This window comes from Stegastes partitus, unplaced genomic scaffold (genome assembly GCF_000690725.1).
Source record: "Stegastes partitus isolate 25-593 unplaced genomic scaffold, Stegastes_partitus-1.0.2 Scaffold362, whole genome shotgun sequence".
NCBI classification, from domain to species: domain Eukaryota; kingdom Metazoa; phylum Chordata; class Actinopteri; family Pomacentridae; genus Stegastes; species Stegastes partitus.
This window is the reverse complement of record NW_007578093.1, coordinates 6,738-27,867: the sequence shown is the minus strand read 5'-3', so window position 1 is coordinate 27,867 and position 21,130 is coordinate 6,738. Positions and strand designations below refer to the sequence as shown.

The window sequence follows — 21,130 nt, the reverse complement described above, 5'->3', positions numbered from 1 at the left end:
GATTTTATTTTTACATAGAAATCAATGTGAACGAAAGACTAAAAAGAAAAACACCAAAACGTGAGTCAGTCTACTTCTGAAGTTAAATCACTTCCAAAATGCAGTCTATGTAGAGAAATAAAGATTAGTGAATAAACAAAGTGCTCATAAAAATGCCTCTGTTGTGCCCTGAACTGAGGTCAGACAACAGGAATGCTGATCAGTGTGTGCCGTTCAAAATAAATGGCTGCTCTGCTTGGGATTGAGGCAGAGAAAAGCTAAGTAGTTTGAAATAAAAATTCCATTGGGCCAACTGGCCAGACTTAGCAGTTTTGAACCCAAAATACTTTTATTCCAACTGTAGATTTTCACTGCTCCCTCAACACTAACAGGCTTGGATTCTGGGCCTTGAGTTGACCCGGAAAATTGCCCAGTGTGATCGGGACTTTAGGCAGCAGTACGCTGAAAAATGACTTTGCCAAACCAAAAAGAGCATTTTCCTCAGTCTGACACTGAGGAAGACATGGCAAGCTTTCTTGTCATGAGAGAAAGTAGTTAAAACAGAGTAAAATAGTTTAGTAAAATTTTTAGCTGTAGGTTGTAGTCACGCAAACCATGAGGAAATTTTGATTTCATTATCTCTAAAGCTGTACTAAACTTGATTTAATTGTAGGATTGAATTGTAATTTCACATAAGCCTGAATATATTGGAGAAAAAAGTTGTTCTGAACCTCTTGTTCCTGTCATGGGACACTGACTTTACAAACTTGGCACGGAAGGTAACATTGGCATTTAATTAGTTCAGGAAACTTCACAAAAAACATCTTAAATTTTATTCTTCCACTGAAGCACAGAGCCATCATCTACGGTTGGCAGTGAGAGATGGATCATTGGCAAGTGAAGGGCTTCGCTCCATGTCATGAGTATTGCTTATACAGCCAGAAGTCCTTGGCCTGACATGAATATCATGAACACAAACCTCTTCAAAGGCACCTTGAAGAACCACTTTACGTTTCCCTAGGGGAGTCGGGGCTTTAAGTTGTACCTGATGTCTCCAACCATCAGTCTGAGGCAAACATGAGCCCAGTTGCAGCAGCTCTGCACAACCAGGTTTTTGTTATGTTCTGTTACATTGATATTAGAAATGGTGGTTTAATAAAAGCACTGCTGCTGATTCAAAAGAAACCTGAACCTATCCTGTGGTGCCTGCCCTCTGCTCTCCTCCCCCCCTACTGCTGTCTCCTTGGCGCTGCAGATATCATCTCGAACCATCTCGGTGAAGCAGTTTTTGTAGAAATTGAAATTGCGAGTTTGGAATGTCCTGACTGCTTACAGTTATGTCGCGGTTTTCACCCACATCTCCCCCAACTCAACTATCCATTCTTCTCTCTATACTGCCTGACATAGGCAGCATTTTTTGCGCAAGTCGCCTCTTCCCATGTATGATTCCATAAACATACTGCAATAACATTTTCTTTCGGCTCTCGAACAATTTCTGGGGAAAGCCGATCCTCCCAAGAGCCAGTGATTAAAGGTGGAAGATCAAAACAGAGAAAATATTAAATTAGGTCCCCAGTAACAATGTTGACGGCCGGCACCTAATGCACAACAGATGTGGGTGCCCTTCAAGACATGCATAACTCTCCCACTAACTCTCCCTCCCAAGTTCCCATTGAAGCTTCACAAAAATAGAAAGAAAACATCAAAGTTGACAAATACGCAGTGGTCCTGTGAGACTTTTTTCCGCTCAAAAATCAGCACAGTGAGAAAGGAAATGTAGCTTCTTTCAAGGCAATGCAAAAAATGTTTGATTGACTAATAAGAGGGTCAGTGTTTGCAGGATGGGGTTTGGTCAGGGGAATCTTTTACCTCATAGGGGCTGGTTTTGGGCGCTGTGATCTCCATTTCACCGCTCACCTCGTCACTCTCCGCAGCATGCTGCCCTTCTCGAGTTTAAATGGTGGAGGTCACTCTAAAATTGTTAAATTGGGTGTAGAAAATAGTGCTCGGCTCCCCACTGTGCCTTTAGTATTGGTATGCCAAAATTGGCTCCTTCTCACAGTGTTTTCTTTGAAACACTGAAAAGTGTGGCCATCAGCCAGCTCTTAAAAGTATGTTGTGTTGTTAGAGGGGCTCTTCCCTGTGAAAACTCCACATTGAAATAGTAAGCTAGTGTATTTCCAAAACATTTAGTTTGAATTTCAACAGTCTGTGTTGTTTTTTTTGTTTTTTTTAAGATGATAAAGTTTCCAACTCCAAAGAGGTTTTCAAACATTTGAAATATCAGCAAAATTATGTTTGAGATACTCTTAACTAAGTCAGTCTAAACAAAGTCAGACTGTGAACATGAAATTAAAATCTTTTCACATTGAATTACACTGGGATGTTAGTAAAGGTGCAAATTTCATAGTTGAAGACCAAACTTTGACATAGCTTATAGTGACATTTTTATGATTCTATTCTCATTCAGATTTCTTTTTTTATTGTTCAATGATGCAATTTTGGACTTGTTTAAAAACTTTGATACACAATGACGGACTGTTTTTTACAGAGACACACATGGGATCAGTACTGTAATATTCCTCATTGAATATTTCTGACATAGATTTACACAAGTTTAAAAACTACTTCTTAGAGAGAGAATAAAGAACAGTAATCATATAGGAAATAATAAGCAAAATCATGACTATTACATATTGTCAAATAAGGCAATGTAGAGTCCTATTGTAGTCTCATTTTATTGTGAACCCCATGTCAGTGTGTAATCTGTCGTTTCATGTTTAGTTTCTGCTCTGTCACAAAATATGTAGGCACGAAGGTAAAACATGCTCACATACAGCTGTCAAAGCCAAGTCTGCACTGAGTGATTTGCAGGGATCACCCCGAGATGAACGGTGCCGCTAAATGGCCTCTTTACCAGTTGGCCTAATCTCAGCACTGTTTTCGCATGAAAGCCGGGCACAAATTGAATTTTGAGGCATCTGCTGTCAGGCCTGAGCACAATTTTGATTTTGTTTCGCTGCATGCAACAATATGTTTTTGAATGATTCGTGAAACAAATGAGGAAAAAGTGGTGAAACGCAGATTTACAGATGTGTGTCAAGCTCTAAGTCAGGAGATGGACGCCAGATACGCTGCAGACTAGATTGTTTTAGCCGAACAAAAGTAGTGTCAAGCCGAATAGACGAAGGCTCAATTTGAATATTTAAACATGTAGTGAAAGTAAAGCAGAAGCTTTGGACCCTTTGTCAAGAATGTTATAAGGCTTTGTCATTAGACAGTCTTAGTTGTTGTGATTTACAATCACTGAAACACTACCAATACAAATCACAGCAGGCTGCATGCTTGACCCTGACACTCCAAAATACACAGTCTGAACCACGAAAACTACAACAGATGTGTACTCATCTACTTAAACAGATGACAGCTCTAGAAGAAGCTAGTGTGCTTTTTGTTATAGATTAAGATGCTGAAATAAGTCATGGGGTATTAATTACGATTCATATTGATTCCGAATGCACTAAGTGAAACTAAAGCAGATAATGCTGTTTAAATAACAGTAAACATATTGGTTTTCAGTTGTGGTGACCATTCATCCACAGTATATTAAAGACATTTTTGAGGTAAAGGTCAAGAGTTGGCTGGTCATAGTCATATTTCTCTTTTATTGTGCTTTGATTATTGTAATATTGTGGGAGTCTGTCATCCACTCAGCTGAAAAGTCTGTACTTTCCAGGTATACACTTTCCAGACATTCCTCAGATTATATGCCTTCACTCAAATCAATCAGGCTGTTTCAGTTTTTTTGTTTTTTTTTACACACACAGTGCTTGTGGTTTTTGTCTTTCTGGAAGGTTTTTTTTCCTTGGCCACCTCTTGTCAGACAAAATTTTGAATTAGGAGAAGGAGGGTGATTTTCTTTTCAGAAGCACCCTTACTAATTCAGTAATTTGTAATCTATTATATACAGTAGAGAAATCATCTTGTCGTCTTCAAATTAAGTTACATTTTGCACATTTAATATTATGCTAGATGATTTTTAATAATTGGGTTGTCACATATTCACATATTCCTGTTTGCCCTTAAATATTCTTGTTATTGTCAGAAAGTCTTGGCATATGTCTTTTGGGGATTTTTTTAGGTTGCGCTAAACTATTTAATAAAGAACTTTATATCTAGCATCAGTTGTTATGTCTATTATAAGAATTTGATGTATTTGCTGCATATTGGTTGGGCTGGAGGGAAAATTATAGAAGTTCACAGATCCAATGGTTTCCTGGATGTGCTTTTTTCCATATTACTATCAATTAACTAACTAATTATAATATTTACAGCATACACCTTTTTTTCATCTCTATTGTGTTTTAAGTGGTTAAAACGAAGCTACTGATAGCACACATGTCACATGTACACACACACTAATCACACAAAGTAAAATTGCACACAGTGAATTAGTGAATCAGACTCAGCACCGGCTGGATATTAACACCGACTGAGAGTAAGGGATGGATGTGACGGGACCCCAAAAAGTATGACAGAAAGAGATCTTCTTGCTCACAAGCAGTACATAATCCTGCTCCCTAAGGAATCCCAATACGTGCTACCCTAAACATCAGATTTGAATTCCTTAAATACTGTATTTGGATCTGACTGGAGATTTTGTTTGTTCTCAGTGACTTACATATATATATATCATAATGTATACTGGAGCACTTCTGCTTTCTTTTTGAAATACCTGCTCTGCTTATCTGATGTTGACTTCTCACTCAGTGCCACCTGTCCATAACACAGGCAGCCTGAGCCACAGTTAATGATTAGAGCTGGTTTTTGACTTTTTCACTAAAGCGTTAATGCACATAATGGGTTATGGAAACATGTTTTTCAAATAAGTAATGTTGTAGCAAATATTAAACTCAAATGATGAATCAGCTGGTTCTCTTTTATTCATTGTCTTCATCTCCAGATACCATGAAACATGGCCAACATCAGCTAACATGAAAGAATAATTACAACTTGCCTGAAATTTAAAAAAAAAAAATGCTCCAGAAGACTTCTTTTTCCCTCTTAGATGGCCAAAGTTTTGTTTCTTTTTTTCCTTTGAGGTTTTTTTTTTTTAGTGGTTGGCAAACAAGTGGTTTTGTTTCTGACTTCTTCTACTCTGTTTTTTGTAGAGCCATATGTAACGTAGCCTGTACCGCCACCTTCTGACGACACTATACAGCCTCGTATATTTGCTCCAAAGCAGTTAATGGAAACAAGCTTAATTTGCATTTTATTTTTTTATTATTTAATGCAACATTTTAAAAGTTTGCTTCAAATTCACTTGACAATTATATGGAGCCACGGCTATTGCCTTTGTGTGTACTCGATTATTTTGTCCTCAATCGTGTTTGGTTTTTTTTTTTTAGTTAAATGTGACAGCCCTTGCCTTTACATCTGTTTTATATGAAATTGATTGTTGAAATGTGATTGCTCTCAAATGCAACAAAAGAGTTTCCATTGATACTGGTCCAAAGCAGACGACAAGACCTTTCTCAGTGGGGATGTCCCCAACATAGTCCGTCTTACTGAGCTCCAGCAGTAGGAAAGTTACAGATTGTGACTGACAAAAAAGGCCTGATTTGTCACAGTTTGTTGTGAATGGGAGAAATATTACAGTCATGCAGCACAATGGTTGTGATTGTTTCAGTTGTGTACTCTTTGCAACATGCAGTGCCTTTGCTCATATTCATTGGTGTTGCAACATCTTTAATATATGATTCAGACTCTCCATAGCTTTAACAATGTTTGGTTGGCATTTTATATCCATGCTTGATTTGACTTACCGCATCTTTGAATCTAAATAAATGATGTAGTAAAATCATAACAAATTAATACAGCTTTAGCACATATCAAAAACGGTCAAAGACCCCATTCAACGATGTTCCTAAAAGCTGTGTTTGATTGTATTTTGTTTGTTTATAGAGCTGACTAAAGCGTTCTAACTGTGAATAGGCATGAGAAGACAAAACCCCAACCCATTAGAGAGTCAGACATAAACATGATAATAAAGTCAACATGTGGCACAGTCTTCTGCACTGAAGCATCCTCTCTGTATCAGGCCCACATACCTAAACACAACATGGCATGGCGTCAGTGTGGATAGCCCACGGTCAGGACACACAGGGACTTAAACCAAAGCAGGGCAGTCATCATCAAATTCTGTCAGTTACCTGGATTTAACAAAACAAAGAGCCATCCAAGCTCTTTAGAAATCTGCCAGCTAAGCCTTTTCTCTTTTCTTCCTCATAATAATCCCCCCTGATGGTTTGTTTGGGCTCAGTCAGGGCTGGAGGGAAGCAGGGGGAAGGAGAAAGTGAGGAGGTAAAGTGGGGGTCTTTGATGATGACGAGATTAGATATAGCCCGGCAGACTGTCTCCTCCCTGCCTTCGCTGCAAGCTCTGCCACACACACACACACACACACACACCTATGGCTGCTGCACACGCACACACACACACGCGCTCACATATAGCTGCGTACACATATATATGGTGAGCTGCATGCACAAGGCCACCCCCTTCCTCATTGTTGAGGAATTACTTGCTCTTTAAGGTCTTAAGTTACAAGAGCAATTGATCCCTCTGACCCCCTGCAAACCCTTGAGGTTGTGCTGGGAATCTGAGCTCCAATGTATACACACAGGAGACAGCTCAACCCCCAGAGCAGCAGTCCCGACACTCCCCGGCACCCCTGCAACACACACACACTCTTCTGCCGCTTGTTTGTTTTCTGATTCAGCATGTTTCAATGCTGTGGATTTAGCACTGCCTGCTGGTCAGAAAGGTGTAGTACCACCAACAGAGTTTTGCAGCCAAGTATACCTTGTGCATAAATACAAAGCTGATGCCAAGTGCTAACTGCAACCAGAAAACATAGTTTATAGTAAAAGATAAATTAGTCATGTCATGTTTAAGAGTTTGTATTTTCCACCTTGTGGCAAGCCAAGGAGAACTTTATTGAAACTCAGAAATGTGCTTCCATTGTGGCTGTCCTGGCTTATAAATAACAGTTTTTTACCACCAGAGCTGGTTCTGCTTAAGTAGAGTCAAAGGTAGGGCTAATTTGCAATTAGGAAACTGCAAAAGCTGCAATTTAGTGATATAGGAGATGTGGCTATTAAATAATGAGACTGGTGTTTTAATTCAGTTTTATTCAGTTCAAGCTGATTGAAACTTCAGGCATGCATGCTGTGGTTTGAATGACACAAGTCCAGTCTCAGTATTTAATCGCTACACCTCATGCATTTTTACAACATGTTGGACCTGGGATTTAAACTGTCCTGTCAGTGGTTTTACAAATTAATGCCCTCATCCTTGTGTGACGATCACACATTTGATGTTTTCTCATGTGGCCATACACATGTTTTAAACCTAATACACACTGAATATTGACCTCAAGCTTGAGTTTAAAAAATATTTTGGTAATCAGATTACACTTGGAGTTTCTGTATCAAGAAAATTTCAATAAGATATTTTCTATTAATCGTTTAGCCTCAGTCAAAGACAAAGATCATGTCATGAGAAACTCCTAACAATGATGCTTCTATAGCACAAAAAGGCCCAGGCTAATCTGAAGTCATTTCAAGACATGTAGGATAGATTTCAAATATTTTCTCAGAAACCTTGAAGCCCAAGCTGATGCTGTAAAGTGTTGCATCCCAAACACTAAAAATATTCAGTTTTCTGTCATTAAATACTAAGAAAATGTGATTATACACACATTATTTAAAGAATTCATCCAGTCACTTATCACAATAGATGTAATTTAAAAAGTATTTCAGCTCTAGATTACTTTAAACAAAGATAAAGATGAAACTTCACATTTAACTATACTTGCTCCAATCAAAATGACCCTTAAAGACTATAAATCACAGAGCACAAGCTAAAATACTTGCAGCTCACAATGTAGAAGAATTTTAAATAGAAACCCAAAAACAAGATATTCTAAAATTTGCTGAGAGCACTTTCACTAAGTTTGCTAAAAAGATCAACAAGTCTTGCTTCCTCATTCACTGAAACGCTACATTACTAAAAATGTTTTGGACAATTTCCATCCATAAGAAAGGTTCTGTTCTCCCTGAACCCCTCTTCTAAGCTCAACTGCACTGAACAATTAACTCTTGACCTCAAATAATTGTATTATTACAAGGGTCGGCCTGCCTTAACAGCCCTTGCCTGCGCTAGCATGTCCCCCACAGCCGCGTCGTACGTCACTGAGTTACCTTCTAAACCAAATAAGGAGTTCTGGGTTTCTAACAAATTGCTCAGCTCTGTTTACCTTGACACCTTTGAAGGTGAAAAACTTGTCATTTCTCAAACGCCAGCTCAAATGAAACACTGCTTCAGGTCCCTGTGACGCGAGGAATGAATGTTTAGAGACATTATTAGACGTCTGGTGCCAGGTTACGCTTTACAGCCAAGGCAATTTGATAATTGAGGTTGTTAGAGTGAAAAGGCTGAAGGCTGAAGACAGCATCGTTATGCTATGAAAATAATCCCCCACGCTCTGTGGTCGCTGTCACAGTCAAACTCATTGTGTCATTTTTCAATCCTGGGCTTGTCTAAGTTCTGTCTTGTTGTGGATCCAACAGAGCCTGCTGTGTGTGCATTCACACCCACTTGTACCCTGCCAGCAGAACCTTGTGGACAGGGAAGCAATTTGGTCTTTTTTAATATTTGACTGAATTACAGGAGCAAATATTGGATTGAACCAAGTTTCCTCTGGTTTCTCTGTACACACACACTGTCACACACACACTTGGACATTTTCTTGGTGATAAATAGTAACAGATCATGAATTTAAAGCTTATTAGAGCTCGCTCTGTCAGTGCTCTGTATGCTGCAGTTTATGGTTTTTATTTATGAGAGCTGTGTGACGAGGAAATTGCAGGTTTGATTTTTGTATGTCCTGGCATTGATGAGTTGTCATGAGTAAATATTGAAAATTCACAGAGATAGACAGACATTGGTCGCCTGTCGCAGCCAATAAATATTAAATTATGCATTTACTCTGGCTGTGTCTGAATGTAGCAGAGAGAAAATAGTTTCCTGGTACATGCCAGAAACTCTTCCTAAACTGTGTTGACTGTGTTAACATATTTGAAGGAGGAATTGAGGGATGGCATTTAAAGAGACTCGTTGACATGAAGGCAATGAAGTCAAGTAACGCTGCTTCTCACTTTATCTTGGCAGATCACGAACATCACCAAGCTCAAAGAGTTTCTGCTGCAACACAGAAAAGATTACGTGAGCGCCGGAAGGTAAGCCTCTCCAAACAGTCACAGTAATCCACCACAATCAACAACAGCAGCGGCAAAACCCTTCAAGGCTGCAGGAAACGCTGATGAGAGGGAAAACACTTTGATTCTGACAAAAATTCTGAATAGGTCAGGAGTCAGGGTTATTTGATGGGACTTTTTAAATATGTCTTCAGTGCCTGTGTGTGCTGCAGGGGCTGGCCGCTGGCACAAGGTCAGCAGCAAGTAGGGTGGTCTATAGCGGCAGGCTCCAGTCTAATTGTCTGGAATAATTGAGCTGCAACCAAGTGGAGAACAAATCACGCCCAGGGACTAATCCAGGCCTTCCTCTCTTCAAGGCCCCTCTGTGTTTCGTAGGTGTGGGTGTGTGGAGCAGCCGATGTTTTGTAAGATTTGTTGATAAAGCCTCAACAGAACGCATTAACTAAACATTAAGGATGCCAGTGGGTGGAGTGCAGTCGTATTTAGCGGTGGGAAAATCCACTGATATGTGTGTTAGTCTCATACCTTCATCCTTCAGCTGTTCCTGTCCTCCAATTTTCTAATTAACTTCTTTTCCTGATAGAATAATTCTGAACTATGGATTATAAACTGAATTAGTTTAGCTGGTCATCATTGTAGGTGAAAGCAAAAACCGGAGGGATGGTGCCTTAGAATAGAATACAGGCAATTCAGTTTTAATGACATTATACAATGGTAACTTAATCAAACCTTTAATCCTTCAGTTGTTCTCCATAAATAAGACATGCTCAGTGGCATGTTTTCTCACTGCATCTTCAGTCTTGCATGTTTTTTTGTTTTTATGAAGGAGATTGTTATTTTCTCTCTTTGCTAGTCTGTCAGTTATTTTTCATGTCTCTAGACAGATGCTGTTTTTTTGTTCAACTAGCAGCCCAGATCCCTACAGTATAAAGAAAATGTCTTAAATGTCTAATCAATTATGAAAATAGTTGCTGATTTTTTTCAAGGTTACACATTTACACAGACTTTTTGCATAAATTTGCTTTCTTAAACTAATCAAAGTAATCCCAAAATCCAATCCACCTTAACAACACAAAGAATAGATTCCCTGCTTTCTGTGTGCTGTTTCCAGTAGCTCTGTGTGATTTTAAGTAAGTAGAAAAACTGTGCGTTAAGCCTTGAATATACTCGTGGACACCACAGACATACAGCTGATGTTATTAAACTACTTTCTAGTTCGCTTGAAGTCCACTTGGAGGATTCCGTTCTGTCCATGCACAGTAGATCAGCATGTGCATGTTACACACCTCCCACTACTGCATCTGTGGAATACATAGATACGACCTATTGTGCATGTATGGAACAAAATCTTCCGTGCATATTAGAAAAGTAGCATAATAATAACCACAACTACATGTCCGTGGTGGTCACACTAAGACCTATAGTCAAGGCTTCACTCTGGCCTTAGAAGTTGATCAGATTGTGGCGTTATTTCTATCACTTGATGATAAGTAGTTCTTCCCACTGTTTGTGAAATTTGCCTTTTTTCCTTGTTCAGATTCAGATTCTTTATTGTCATCGTATAGACATGTGAATTTAAGGACACCGTGCTCGATGAATATAGTCAAAGCAGAAAAATATTAAAAAGTGTAGTGATCTCCAAACTCAAAGGTGAACGGTTGTGGATAAGTGCTGTGTGATGCCTTTGACGTCTGAGTCAAAGATGCAACTGTAAGTTGTTGTCTGTGCTTGTCCCTGATTCTGGGCTTAAGTTTGGCTTAAATTCATACTCACCTGTTTTGCTAAGAGGTTGCTGCATATTTCGTATGTTATATGGTTAATGGTTATAGTTAATACCTTAGTAATAACTGTAAGTTTAAACAGACCATACCTTCCTTGTCTGTTTTTGTGTTTTAAAAATGGACCTTGAAGGTTTTTATGCCATCTCTATACGGGGACACGATACAAGTTTCTCACCATACAGGAGTTAAGGTTTCCTCAAAGCTGTTTAGTTTCCACTCGTCGTGCAAAAACATTAGAAAATCTTAACTTGCTCATTTATGTTGGCATTAGTGTATTGGTTTGATATTAAATAGTCTGAAGACTTCCTCTGCCATCCACTTAGTGCATGGTGGGATGTGCCCCTGCTCAAAATGACTGTGACTGGGAGTATTTGAAGTAGAGAATGTTTAAAACTATGCAAGAAATGGGAGGAGAAAGAAGTTTTTCATTACCAGTAATTACACCAGAACTTCACCAAGTCTATAACTTGACAAGATAACATTGAAGTTACTGTGCACCAAGTTTCTATTTAAACTGATCTTGTGTATTTTACAGTCTTATTTCATCAGATCTTACCCGCATGACGGACAGTGAAAGAGACCAGATCGACCAGGATGCTCAGATCTTCATGCGAACGTGTTCTGAAGCCATCAAGCAGCTACGCAATGAGGGTGTGTGTTTTATTACAGTGCAACTCAAATAATATGGGAAATAAAGTTATAATGCCAGGAGATGCTGGTACTGCCTTGCATATGCAGCACACTTTACAGTTTACAGCTCATTGATTTTAAAAACTCTGATCAGTGTGTGTTGTTACTTGAGTTTGGAGTTATTTTTAATAAGGAGTCATTTTACTGTTGTCACCACAGCGGAGAAGCAGGTGACGTCAGCTCAGATAAAGGAGCACAGGGGGGCAGTGCTGGACCTCGTAGAGATGTATCTGAAAGGTGAGTTTGCGCAATTAATTCCTGTATAACATATACATACGAGCAAGTTCAGACTGAACTTGTCATGCACTAAGTCTTTAATGGACTATTTTAAATGTTTAGGAGCTCATATCATGTCTGTCTTTGTGATTGTTTTCAAGGTGTATGTAAAATCTACTCTGAGCAGAGAGCAATTAGAGTCAAGCGAATGGTGGACAAGAAGCGGCTGTGAGTATTTCCAAAACCTCTTTTGTTTTTTGTTTTTGTACAATATCTCTCATCCCTCATTTTAAGGTTGCTGAGACTGTTGAAACTGCTTTGAAATTCACATAACCTCATGGTCTGTGGTTTCAGATCGAGACTGGCACCAGAGCAGCACAGTCGAGTGGAGAAAACTGTGGAGGCTGAGCCCACACAGGAGAAGATTGTCAAGGAGGAAAGTTCTGGTAAGTTAGTGAGTCTCCAGAGACACTGGGCTCTGCTCGTTTGAAGGCTCAAAGACTACACAAGCAAACCCTCTGCTGCACATGGCTACTTTGTGAACAGTGAATTATGCTTTACTGCTTTGATGTTTGCCGCATTTTGCCATTTTTTTCTACAATGGGCTCTTTAATTTAGAAAATCAGGAAGTTATATATACCTCCATTTTAGTTTTAAAGCAAGAATGCAATACTTGAAACAATATTTAACATGAGCCAGTAAAAGAGAAGAAAATAATAAGAAACATTGTAAAAAAAACAATGCATGCATTAGAATAGATAGATGGTCTATGTCATGGTCTCATGGTACTTTGCTATTACACAGGACGATCCATTGTGACTACTTTAATAAAACCACAGCCAACTACATTACAACCATTTACAACACTAAAAAAGTTGGAAGATAAATAAACATTCAAACTGGTCTCAATTACCATTTTTAAGACGATTTTCATTCATACCCTCATCCCATTCCTCACAAGAGGGAATATCTGCCGACTTCTTCAACTTAATTCCACCTTAACTGAAAACAGTTACATTACATGTATTATCTTGTAGTAGATGTATTAGGCATGTGCATATTAGTGTTTAATTATCACAATAGAAATGGCTTAATAGTTTAATGATAGTGAGACGCAATGATAATTTACTGCCATTATGTCGACTGGATTTTTATGTCACCTTGAACTGCTTGAAGACACTATTTCCTGGAACTTATGGAACAAAATGACAATTGACAGTGGGCAATTTAAAACTTAACTTCTGTTCAACTAATTTTCATTTAATAACTACACATAATTGCAGTCGTGCTTGTTAAAGTTACAACTAACTGTACTTAGAGCTCTTAGGTCCTGTTTGATGAAATATAAAGTAGATAACCCAATTAAATACATCCATTTTAATAACTACTCAGTTTTATATTTTTCCATTGAAAAAGGAGAAGTGTTAACAGTTCTATTGTAACACGAAGATTTATTCATTTGGCATTTGTAATTCTCTTGCTGTAGAGAAGAGTGTGTCTGAGGTCCTGGATGAGCCTGTCAACCCCTGGGAGGAGGGCCGAGTGGAGGATGAGCTCTCTCCTGAGGAGATCCAGATGGTGTGGCACCTCAGAAGTCATTATTAACATTATGCACGACACAAAATGTCAATTTTTCTATTGGTCCTGTGTGTCTCATAAAGATGCATTTATGTTTAGATGGTGTCTAAATGCACAGGTACTTTAGTCATTGCTTTACTCAGGAGGTTTGTAGGAATTAAATATGTAGCGGGACAATTAGCATTTGTCATGACAAAAGTAGTGTACAGACATCACTTAATAAATCCAGATGAGGGTTTGCAGCTCAGATAATGCAACTTATCCAAAAGAAATGTTAATCTCTGACTTCTGTGTTGTGCATCACTGATGAAGATATTCAACTGTGCTTTTGTCTAGTTTGAGCAGGAAAACCAGAGATTGATCAGTGAGATGAACAGTCTGGTGGATGAAGTGAGGTGAGGCTCCATTCAACTCACATCTCTTTTTAATACGAGTACCAGGGTAGGCCAGTGTTTTCATTCTGTTCACGAGTACAGTGAATGATGATGTGAATGGTAAACTATTTATTGGGGGACTGTAATAATGGAGAGACACTCTTCGGTATATGTTACACCGTGTCACACAATTACATGGTCCTAGTGATTGAAACACCAGCTGAACAAGACAACAATTATATGAAAAGCCAGATGTCAATGCTCACTGGATTAAAATGACCCAAGGACATGGGTGTTTTCAGATGACATTATTACTGTGGTAGCCAGTGAAAATCACTGACATGTTCGTTCCAGATGGAACAAAACTCCTGAGGTTCTGAGGTGAAAATCACCAAACACCACACCTACCCCAGCAACACTAACGCCATCTGGAAAGGCTTATATATGCTAGACTGGCTGTTTTCATGGGATATTTCATGCTTACGTTTTGTACCCACCAGGCAAATCGAGGGGAAGGTGGTGGAAATATCGAGACTTCAGGAGATCTTTGCTGAGAAAGTCTTGCAACAAGTGAGCTGAGTTCCTTCTGTTTCATTCACTCAGTCACTTAGGTGCACAGTGTTTTGACAGGAGGTTGTGCACAAATTGATCATCCATCTCACTTTCTGTGACAGGAAACTGAGATAGACAGTATTCATCAACTAGTTGTGGGTGCGACAGAGAACGTCAAAGAAGGCAATGAGGATATACGAGAGGTATGTACTAAATGAAAAAGAGAACATTTGCTTTTGGTCAGTATTAGTAAATTTAATCTGTAAAATGTCATTCTTTTTTCTTCTTTTTCAAGGCAATCAAAAACAACGCTGGCTTCAGAGTATGGATCCTTTTCTTCCTCGTTATGTGCTCCTTCTCTCTGCTCTTCCTGGACTGGTACGACAGCTAGCACAACTGGACAATGGACTCTGTGCGATAGGAAACTGCCTAAAGCTAGTGATGACAACACTGAGACTGACTGTACGGTTTATTTTGCTGGATCTGGTGGACAACTTGTTTGTCACGAAGATTGTGTCTTCAAGCAGAGACATCAATTTGTTGGTCCCTATTAATCTTTGTCTGCGCTTTCAGGGTGGCTTTGATTTATTAGTGCACTTCTGTGGAGGCAAACTTTGTCTGGAGCACCATGTCCACTTTAACAGTTTGTCCAGAGGTTGGACAGTCGGTCTTTCTCTACCACTAAACTGATAATGGTTTGTTTGACAGCCACTATTTTTGTGAAACTGAAAAAAGCAAAACAGGTCTTGTTTCTGCTGGTCCCTTTTGAAGCAGACTTCAGTGCGCTAGAAGACACTTGCACTTCTCATGTATGTGAGTAGATTGGAGATTTGTCCCACAATGATAGACTGTAACTCATATTTCACTCTCAAATGCTGAGAATGTTTTTCTGTTTAGGCAAATGTCAACAGCAGAAAATTTTATTTGGCATCTTTGTCAGCATAACTGTACCGACATACCACTTACATTCTAGTAAAACTAAGCAATTCTCCTAATTGAATTTTGTATGTTTTTTCCTTACTTCAGGCACTCATTCATTTTATCATATTTGATTTATTTTATATTGTGTGTTGGGCTTTTAGATAACATCAAGAGCAGCAGAAAGCCACAGCCTGTCTTGGTTTATGTCAGCGAAGGAAAAGAGCCTGTTGACTCCTGATATTTCTGCTAATCTGTTTATTAGGATTAACCTAGATTCTAGTGACAGCATTAAAGCGCTTTGAAATTTTTTCTTTGATCTGAACTCAAGGGAACGGGAACTGTTAACTGTATTTATTTCCTGCACTGAGGGAGTTTTAGCTGCACTGACAAGATTTACTCTCAAAATAATTAATGTAAATGTTCTTTTACATACATGGATTCCACAGAGACGTCGATGTGAAATGTGGGCACTTTATTTCAGTTTTTCATTTAACATTTTATGTAGCAAATGCACTTCAATGGTAACCATTACATCGTTTGAAAAAGGTACATAATTTGTGACAGTTTAAGTTATTTGACAAATACAGAAAAAAGCAACAGGACAAGCAACTACTGTCAGATTGTTCCACTACATCAACCTAACTCTAGTATCTGTGATGGCTTCTAATAGCCATCTATGGTGATGTTAATCAATGCGAAGCATTGCACAATACAGTGTCTTTACTAGCAATGCAAAAACATTCAATACAGTAGCATAAAAGTTATGCTATCAAAAGTAACTATTAAATAACTTTCATGGAGCCAGCAAAGAAAAAGCACATGGTGGTCACAAAAAGTTCAAATGAATGGAGACAATCATTAATGTCTTGAAAAGACTTGATGGATCAAATACTAAAAACTCTATAACAGCACTATATGCAGAGAGCAGTATGGGCTGACTCAACACAACACAATTAAAATATTCTTTTTCCGCTGGTATGTTTCCTCCAGGTCAAGCCTCAACTTTTCACAATATCGTAACAGTAAGATATTTTGACACAGATGACCTCAGTGGCAAATATGCTGCAACTTTGTTGCTTCATGAGACGTTTACCATTTACCTGACCTCCAGAGGTCTGACATGCTCTGCCAGTACTTGGAAAAAACAAAAGAGAGATTCAAAGCAAAATGATTGTTATTAGTCGTGCGTGCATGTGCGTTAAAAACAAGCGACGCAGACACGAAATGGTTCACAGTCATTTCACAATCAGAGTACTAAAGTGAGTTCTGTTACATATGTGTATGTACAAAGACAGTGGGTGTGTGTGTCAGTGTTTGTGGTTCTGGGGCTTTTTCTACACATTTGCCACTCTGTTTTAAAATGTAAATAAATAACAACATATGCGATTCAAACAAACCATGAATCCACTCCACTGTAAGCCTCGCTTTGCTTCAGATATGTTCAAAATTTCCACAGATTTCCTGCTACAGAACACACCAGCTGATCAAACTACATCGACAAGGCAGCAGAGCACCTCAGGCAAGAGAAGCTGATGTTTCACCCACAGAAAGCCAGGTGACTCTGAGGTTTGCTTGAATGGCACAACCATATTATTTATTTTCTGCAGCAGGGGGAGGCCACCTCCTGACCCCAGGTTGGTTAAGCCAGTTTCTGGGCAGTCTCCGTCTCCTGCTGAGTGACCTTCTCCTCAGACATGATGGTCATCCATGGTGATACTGACCGAGTGATGGTCTGCTTAGCTATGTTGTAGTGGTTGATGAGGGTAAAGAGACGTCCACGGCCCCCAGGGCCCTGAGGGGGGTAGTTGCCATACAGCCCAGCTGGCATGCAGCGACCTTGCTGCTTCAGGGAGAAAGAATTAAACATACCAGGAGACGATAAATCATCCAGTTTGCACAATGGGTGAGTAAAAAGTGAAATGACACAAAGTGTAATGAAGTTGTACAAAAAAAACGTTTCACAGTTGGATTAGACACAGGACTGAATGACAGAAACAAAATGGGGTTGTGCCGTTAATCACAAGAGCAAAAGACCACAATTTACATCAAAGACAGACAAGAAAAACAAGACGACATGCTAAATGTGATTACCTAAGTCACACAAGCATCAGTGCAAATGGACCAGGGTGAATAATGAAATGAGGCAGCACCCAGTAACCTTAACCAAAGCACCAAGGTTTAGTGAGACAGCTGCAGCTACAAGTGACAACTGTGGGATAATGCAAAATGCTACACGACTGAACAGTGAAAACGGACAAAGTCAGCACACTCAACATTGTCTTTTACATTAAGTTAATTAGCCGCCATAAGCTAGTGGTCATATCGGACCAGTAAGGCTGAATCAGCAAAAGCCACTCACTATGCTGAATTGGGCAGTGGTGTGTTTGATTGCTTATTAATTCATCTTCTCATCTGTAATAACAAAGATTTTTTTCTTTTCTTTTAAAAGTTGCAGAGTCTCACTACATAGACTCACTGATAGTTGCACAGGAGTAGTGATATAATTAAAACGACACCTTCAAAATAGAAAATCATTCTATTAAAGGTCAGATCTACAAAGAACAAACAATTGACTGAATGTCAGATAATTAAAGGGCAGATCTGAGGGAAAATAAAACTCACTTAAATTTCTTTTGATTGTGAAAACGTCTCTTGGTAAAATCAGAAAAATAACAACCCTTTATTTTTTTGGCTTCATTGCAATGCATTGTCATAAAAACACTATTAGACCAGGTTGTAATATCAGCACATATTGTATAATAAACTCTACTTAAACTGCACTTCTTAAAGCAATGCTATAAAAATGATTTACAAGACAAAAAGCAAACGTTTGCCCAGAACTCTAACATGAGATACAGACAAAATAATGAAACTGCAGCGTTGTTCATGCGTTGCCATCAGGCGCCGCCACACACAAAAGAATGCTCATATGTGTTTACCGTGTAAACAAAGCTGTCAGGACACGGCTGCTCATACTGGTAGACCTTGTAGACGACCAGGAACACCACACACACCAGGAAAGCCAGGGCACAGATCACCAGCAAGGTCACCTAAAGGAGAAGCGCAGCAACGTCATCGTCAGCACAAGACGTACGTGACAGCTCAGTTAGAGGACACCACAAATAGACCATATCAGTCTTAATGAAAGGAAATGACTGGTGTGCCAGAGCAGATTTTTATTTGTTTATCATCTCTTGAAGGTTGAACAGCATGAAATGTGTGCATACACGGACGTACATACAGCAGTGACAGTAACAGCCAGTCAGGGCTTTGGGATTTTCTGCACAATAGTAACTCGACAAGCAAACGGCTTGTGTGACCATCTGTACAGCCCGGCTCCTACCTCTCAGGGGAGTTATGTAACAGCTACTGGTGTTTCTGGGTAGTGGGAGAGGGAAAAAGACGAGGTGTGGGAGAAATGGCCTCATTATTGCCTAAGATGTTAAGCCCCAAAGGTGCGCTCGAGCTGTTCTTACAGTACGGATGATTAGGATGTTGTTTTGCGTGCTTGTGTAGAAATTTGAAGCAATGCCAGAGAAATAGTTCTATATTCATGTAATTACACTGATACAACAGAGAAATAGTGCTCTGTCAGAATGATCTTGAGGATTTCTTGGACAGGGAGCAAGGTGTCACCAAGTGCTGTGTGTATAAACATGAATAAAACGATGCTCTTTTTTTTTATCTATCTGGTTGAATCCTGTAGTTACACAGCAGAGCAGACAGTACAACGTGTACGAGGCAGAGCAACAGGAGCTTATGAAAGGGACTATCTGCGATGAAAGGCCTGCCTGCAGCATTTCAAAGCACCGATGTGACGATACAAGCTGTGTTCTCGGAGACAGCAATGTGCCTCTGCCTTTCAGATGTTTGAGAATTAAAGCTTTGTAAAGGAAGCTTGACACACCTCGAGGAGACAATTTCATCTGTTGATTCCGACTGAGCGCTGCAGTCTGCATGCAGAAGAGTTTTACGAATTCGGAAAGAAAGTCTTTAATATATGCAAGTTAAGTCAACCAACTCTGTGTTTTTTCTCTTTTGCAAATCTGTGTGTTTTAACAATTCTATAGGTGTGAACAGAGAAACACATCTGCCGACCAGGGGGGCGTAAAGGGAGGTGGAGGAGATGCTGTCATTTGGAGGCCATCGCCATGGCAGCAGCTGAATTAATGAGAGTTTCAGGGCGGGGTTAAGTGAATCATTGTGCATTATGTCTTCCTGTGTAGCCTGACAAGATGACACGAAGGAGGCCTGAGAGAAGAAGCCACAACTTGGAAATGGAGAGGTAGCGTTATGACGGCAGTGACAAATGTGTGGAGATGCAGGGAGACAGCTGACCGCTCTCTGCATGTGTGGCAGATACTGGAAATGGGATGATGTATGAAACACAGACATTATTCTTACTTTGAGTCGCTCAGATACGCCTTCAATGATGCTTATTGAAAACTCTGCAATTTTAGGAGATCGTAGCTTTCCCTTCTTGCTCTCCCCATCATAATCTGCCTTTGTCTTCACCACCACCTGGTAGAAAAACAGAACACACACACACACACACACACACACAAGATCCAATCAGCCTTCAGTTACAGCTTCATGAGAAAATGAGATTCCACACAGGCATGATTTGTATTTTTCTAAATGTAGAAGTAATTGGGTTGTAATGAAGGACACTGGTGGCCCAAAAAAAAGTGTAGTCTGCCTAATTGGACTAATTAGAATGATGGAAATCCATTATTAAACACATTGGGAGCCTAATTTTAAATGGAAAAATATCAGATCTTACCTTATCTGGTGGAGGAAACTGCAGCTGACTGGCATCTAATGGTGTTATGAGAGGGATGGTGTCAAATCCGTCTTCAGAAACCACCTTCCCGTTATTTTTCTCGCTGAAATTATTCCCCAGTTTAACCATTTTCCCCAACCTGAGGAGGGGGTAAACACGCGCTTATTACTCCGAAATGAAACACATTATATCGATCATCCTGTGCCTCTGTGTGCCCACATGAAAAACTCAAGCAATCACAAGTGTTCAATTATTATTTTTTTAAACACATAAAAACAAACCAAATATAAAAAAAGATGTGCATGATGCGGGGCGCTTTGTGGGCCACGAGAAATCCCACAAAAGCGCAGGAGAGGACAGGCTTCGACATAAAGGGATTGATGCATCACCGTGAAGAGAGAGAGGAGAGAGAGAAAAAAAAAAAGATTTATCGCATCCAAACACTTACCAGCTGAGCCGAGTCGCCTTTTAAATCACTGTACTTCTCCTGATGTGCTGGTTTTTATTGTTGCGGCGCTGCTGTGTGGTTTTATAGGTGTGACGCAGCCGATTTGCGAGGAGCTGGTGCACAATATGGCCAGCTGGGTCTGTGCGCCGCGTTACCTCCGAGCTGGATGCTGCTGCTGGCGTCTGGCTGCACTGCAAGTGATGTAACGTCCTCATCACATCCATCCTCACACACAGTCTGATCAGTGGCAGCAGCCCGTCACCAGCTGAGATTTAGAGGAGCAATCAGAATGGACTAAATGCTGTTATTGTTGCCCAAGATGAGGGAATCCAGGTGGAGAGTGAGGGGGGAAAAAAGGAAGGGATGTTAATGCGCAATTGTGCAAAAAAAAAAAAAAAAGGGATTGTGCAAAAAAAAAAAAAAAAGAGGATAAATTTACATCTGACATTTCAGGTTGTTGTTATGACTCAGCCAGTAATTACAGTGTCTCCAGCAAGATGCACAGATCCAAGTTTTATTTGCATTTA

General features: G+C 39.6%; 2 protein-coding genes across 2 annotated transcripts in view; one reads left to right on the top strand and one right to left on the bottom strand.

The window, feature by feature from the left end:
- The window catches only part of stx18 (syntaxin 18), a 17,843-nt gene extending 2,392 nt beyond the window's left edge, over positions 1-15,451 (top strand). The window contains exons 2-11 of the mRNA XM_008284493.1: positions 9,214-9,281; positions 11,577-11,692; positions 11,891-11,968; positions 12,109-12,175; positions 12,302-12,393; positions 13,434-13,525; positions 13,862-13,920; positions 14,400-14,469; positions 14,574-14,654; positions 14,747-15,451. Of these exons, the coding sequence (XP_008282715.1) occupies positions 9,214-9,281; positions 11,577-11,692; positions 11,891-11,968; positions 12,109-12,175; positions 12,302-12,393; positions 13,434-13,525; positions 13,862-13,920; positions 14,400-14,469; positions 14,574-14,654; positions 14,747-14,842 (819 nt within the window). The 3' untranslated portion in view covers positions 14,843-15,451. The remainder of the gene's footprint in view (positions 1-9,213; positions 9,282-11,576; positions 11,693-11,890; positions 11,969-12,108; positions 12,176-12,301; positions 12,394-13,433; positions 13,526-13,861; positions 13,921-14,399; positions 14,470-14,573; positions 14,655-14,746) is intronic.
- Positions 15,452-15,827: 376 nt separating this feature from the next.
- On the bottom strand, positions 15,828-20,781 carry nsg1 (neuronal vesicle trafficking associated 1). The gene is made up of 5 exons (XM_008284492.1): positions 20,604-20,781; positions 20,156-20,294; positions 19,777-19,893; positions 18,312-18,422; positions 15,828-17,215 (listed from the first exon to the last, which is right to left on the bottom strand). The coding sequence occupies exons 2-5, from the start codon at positions 20,282-20,284 to the stop codon at positions 17,012-17,014; spliced, it is 561 nt and encodes a 186-aa protein (XP_008282714.1). The 5' UTR covers positions 20,285-20,294; positions 20,604-20,781; the 3' UTR covers positions 15,828-17,011.
- Positions 20,782-21,130: the final 349 nt, after the last annotated feature.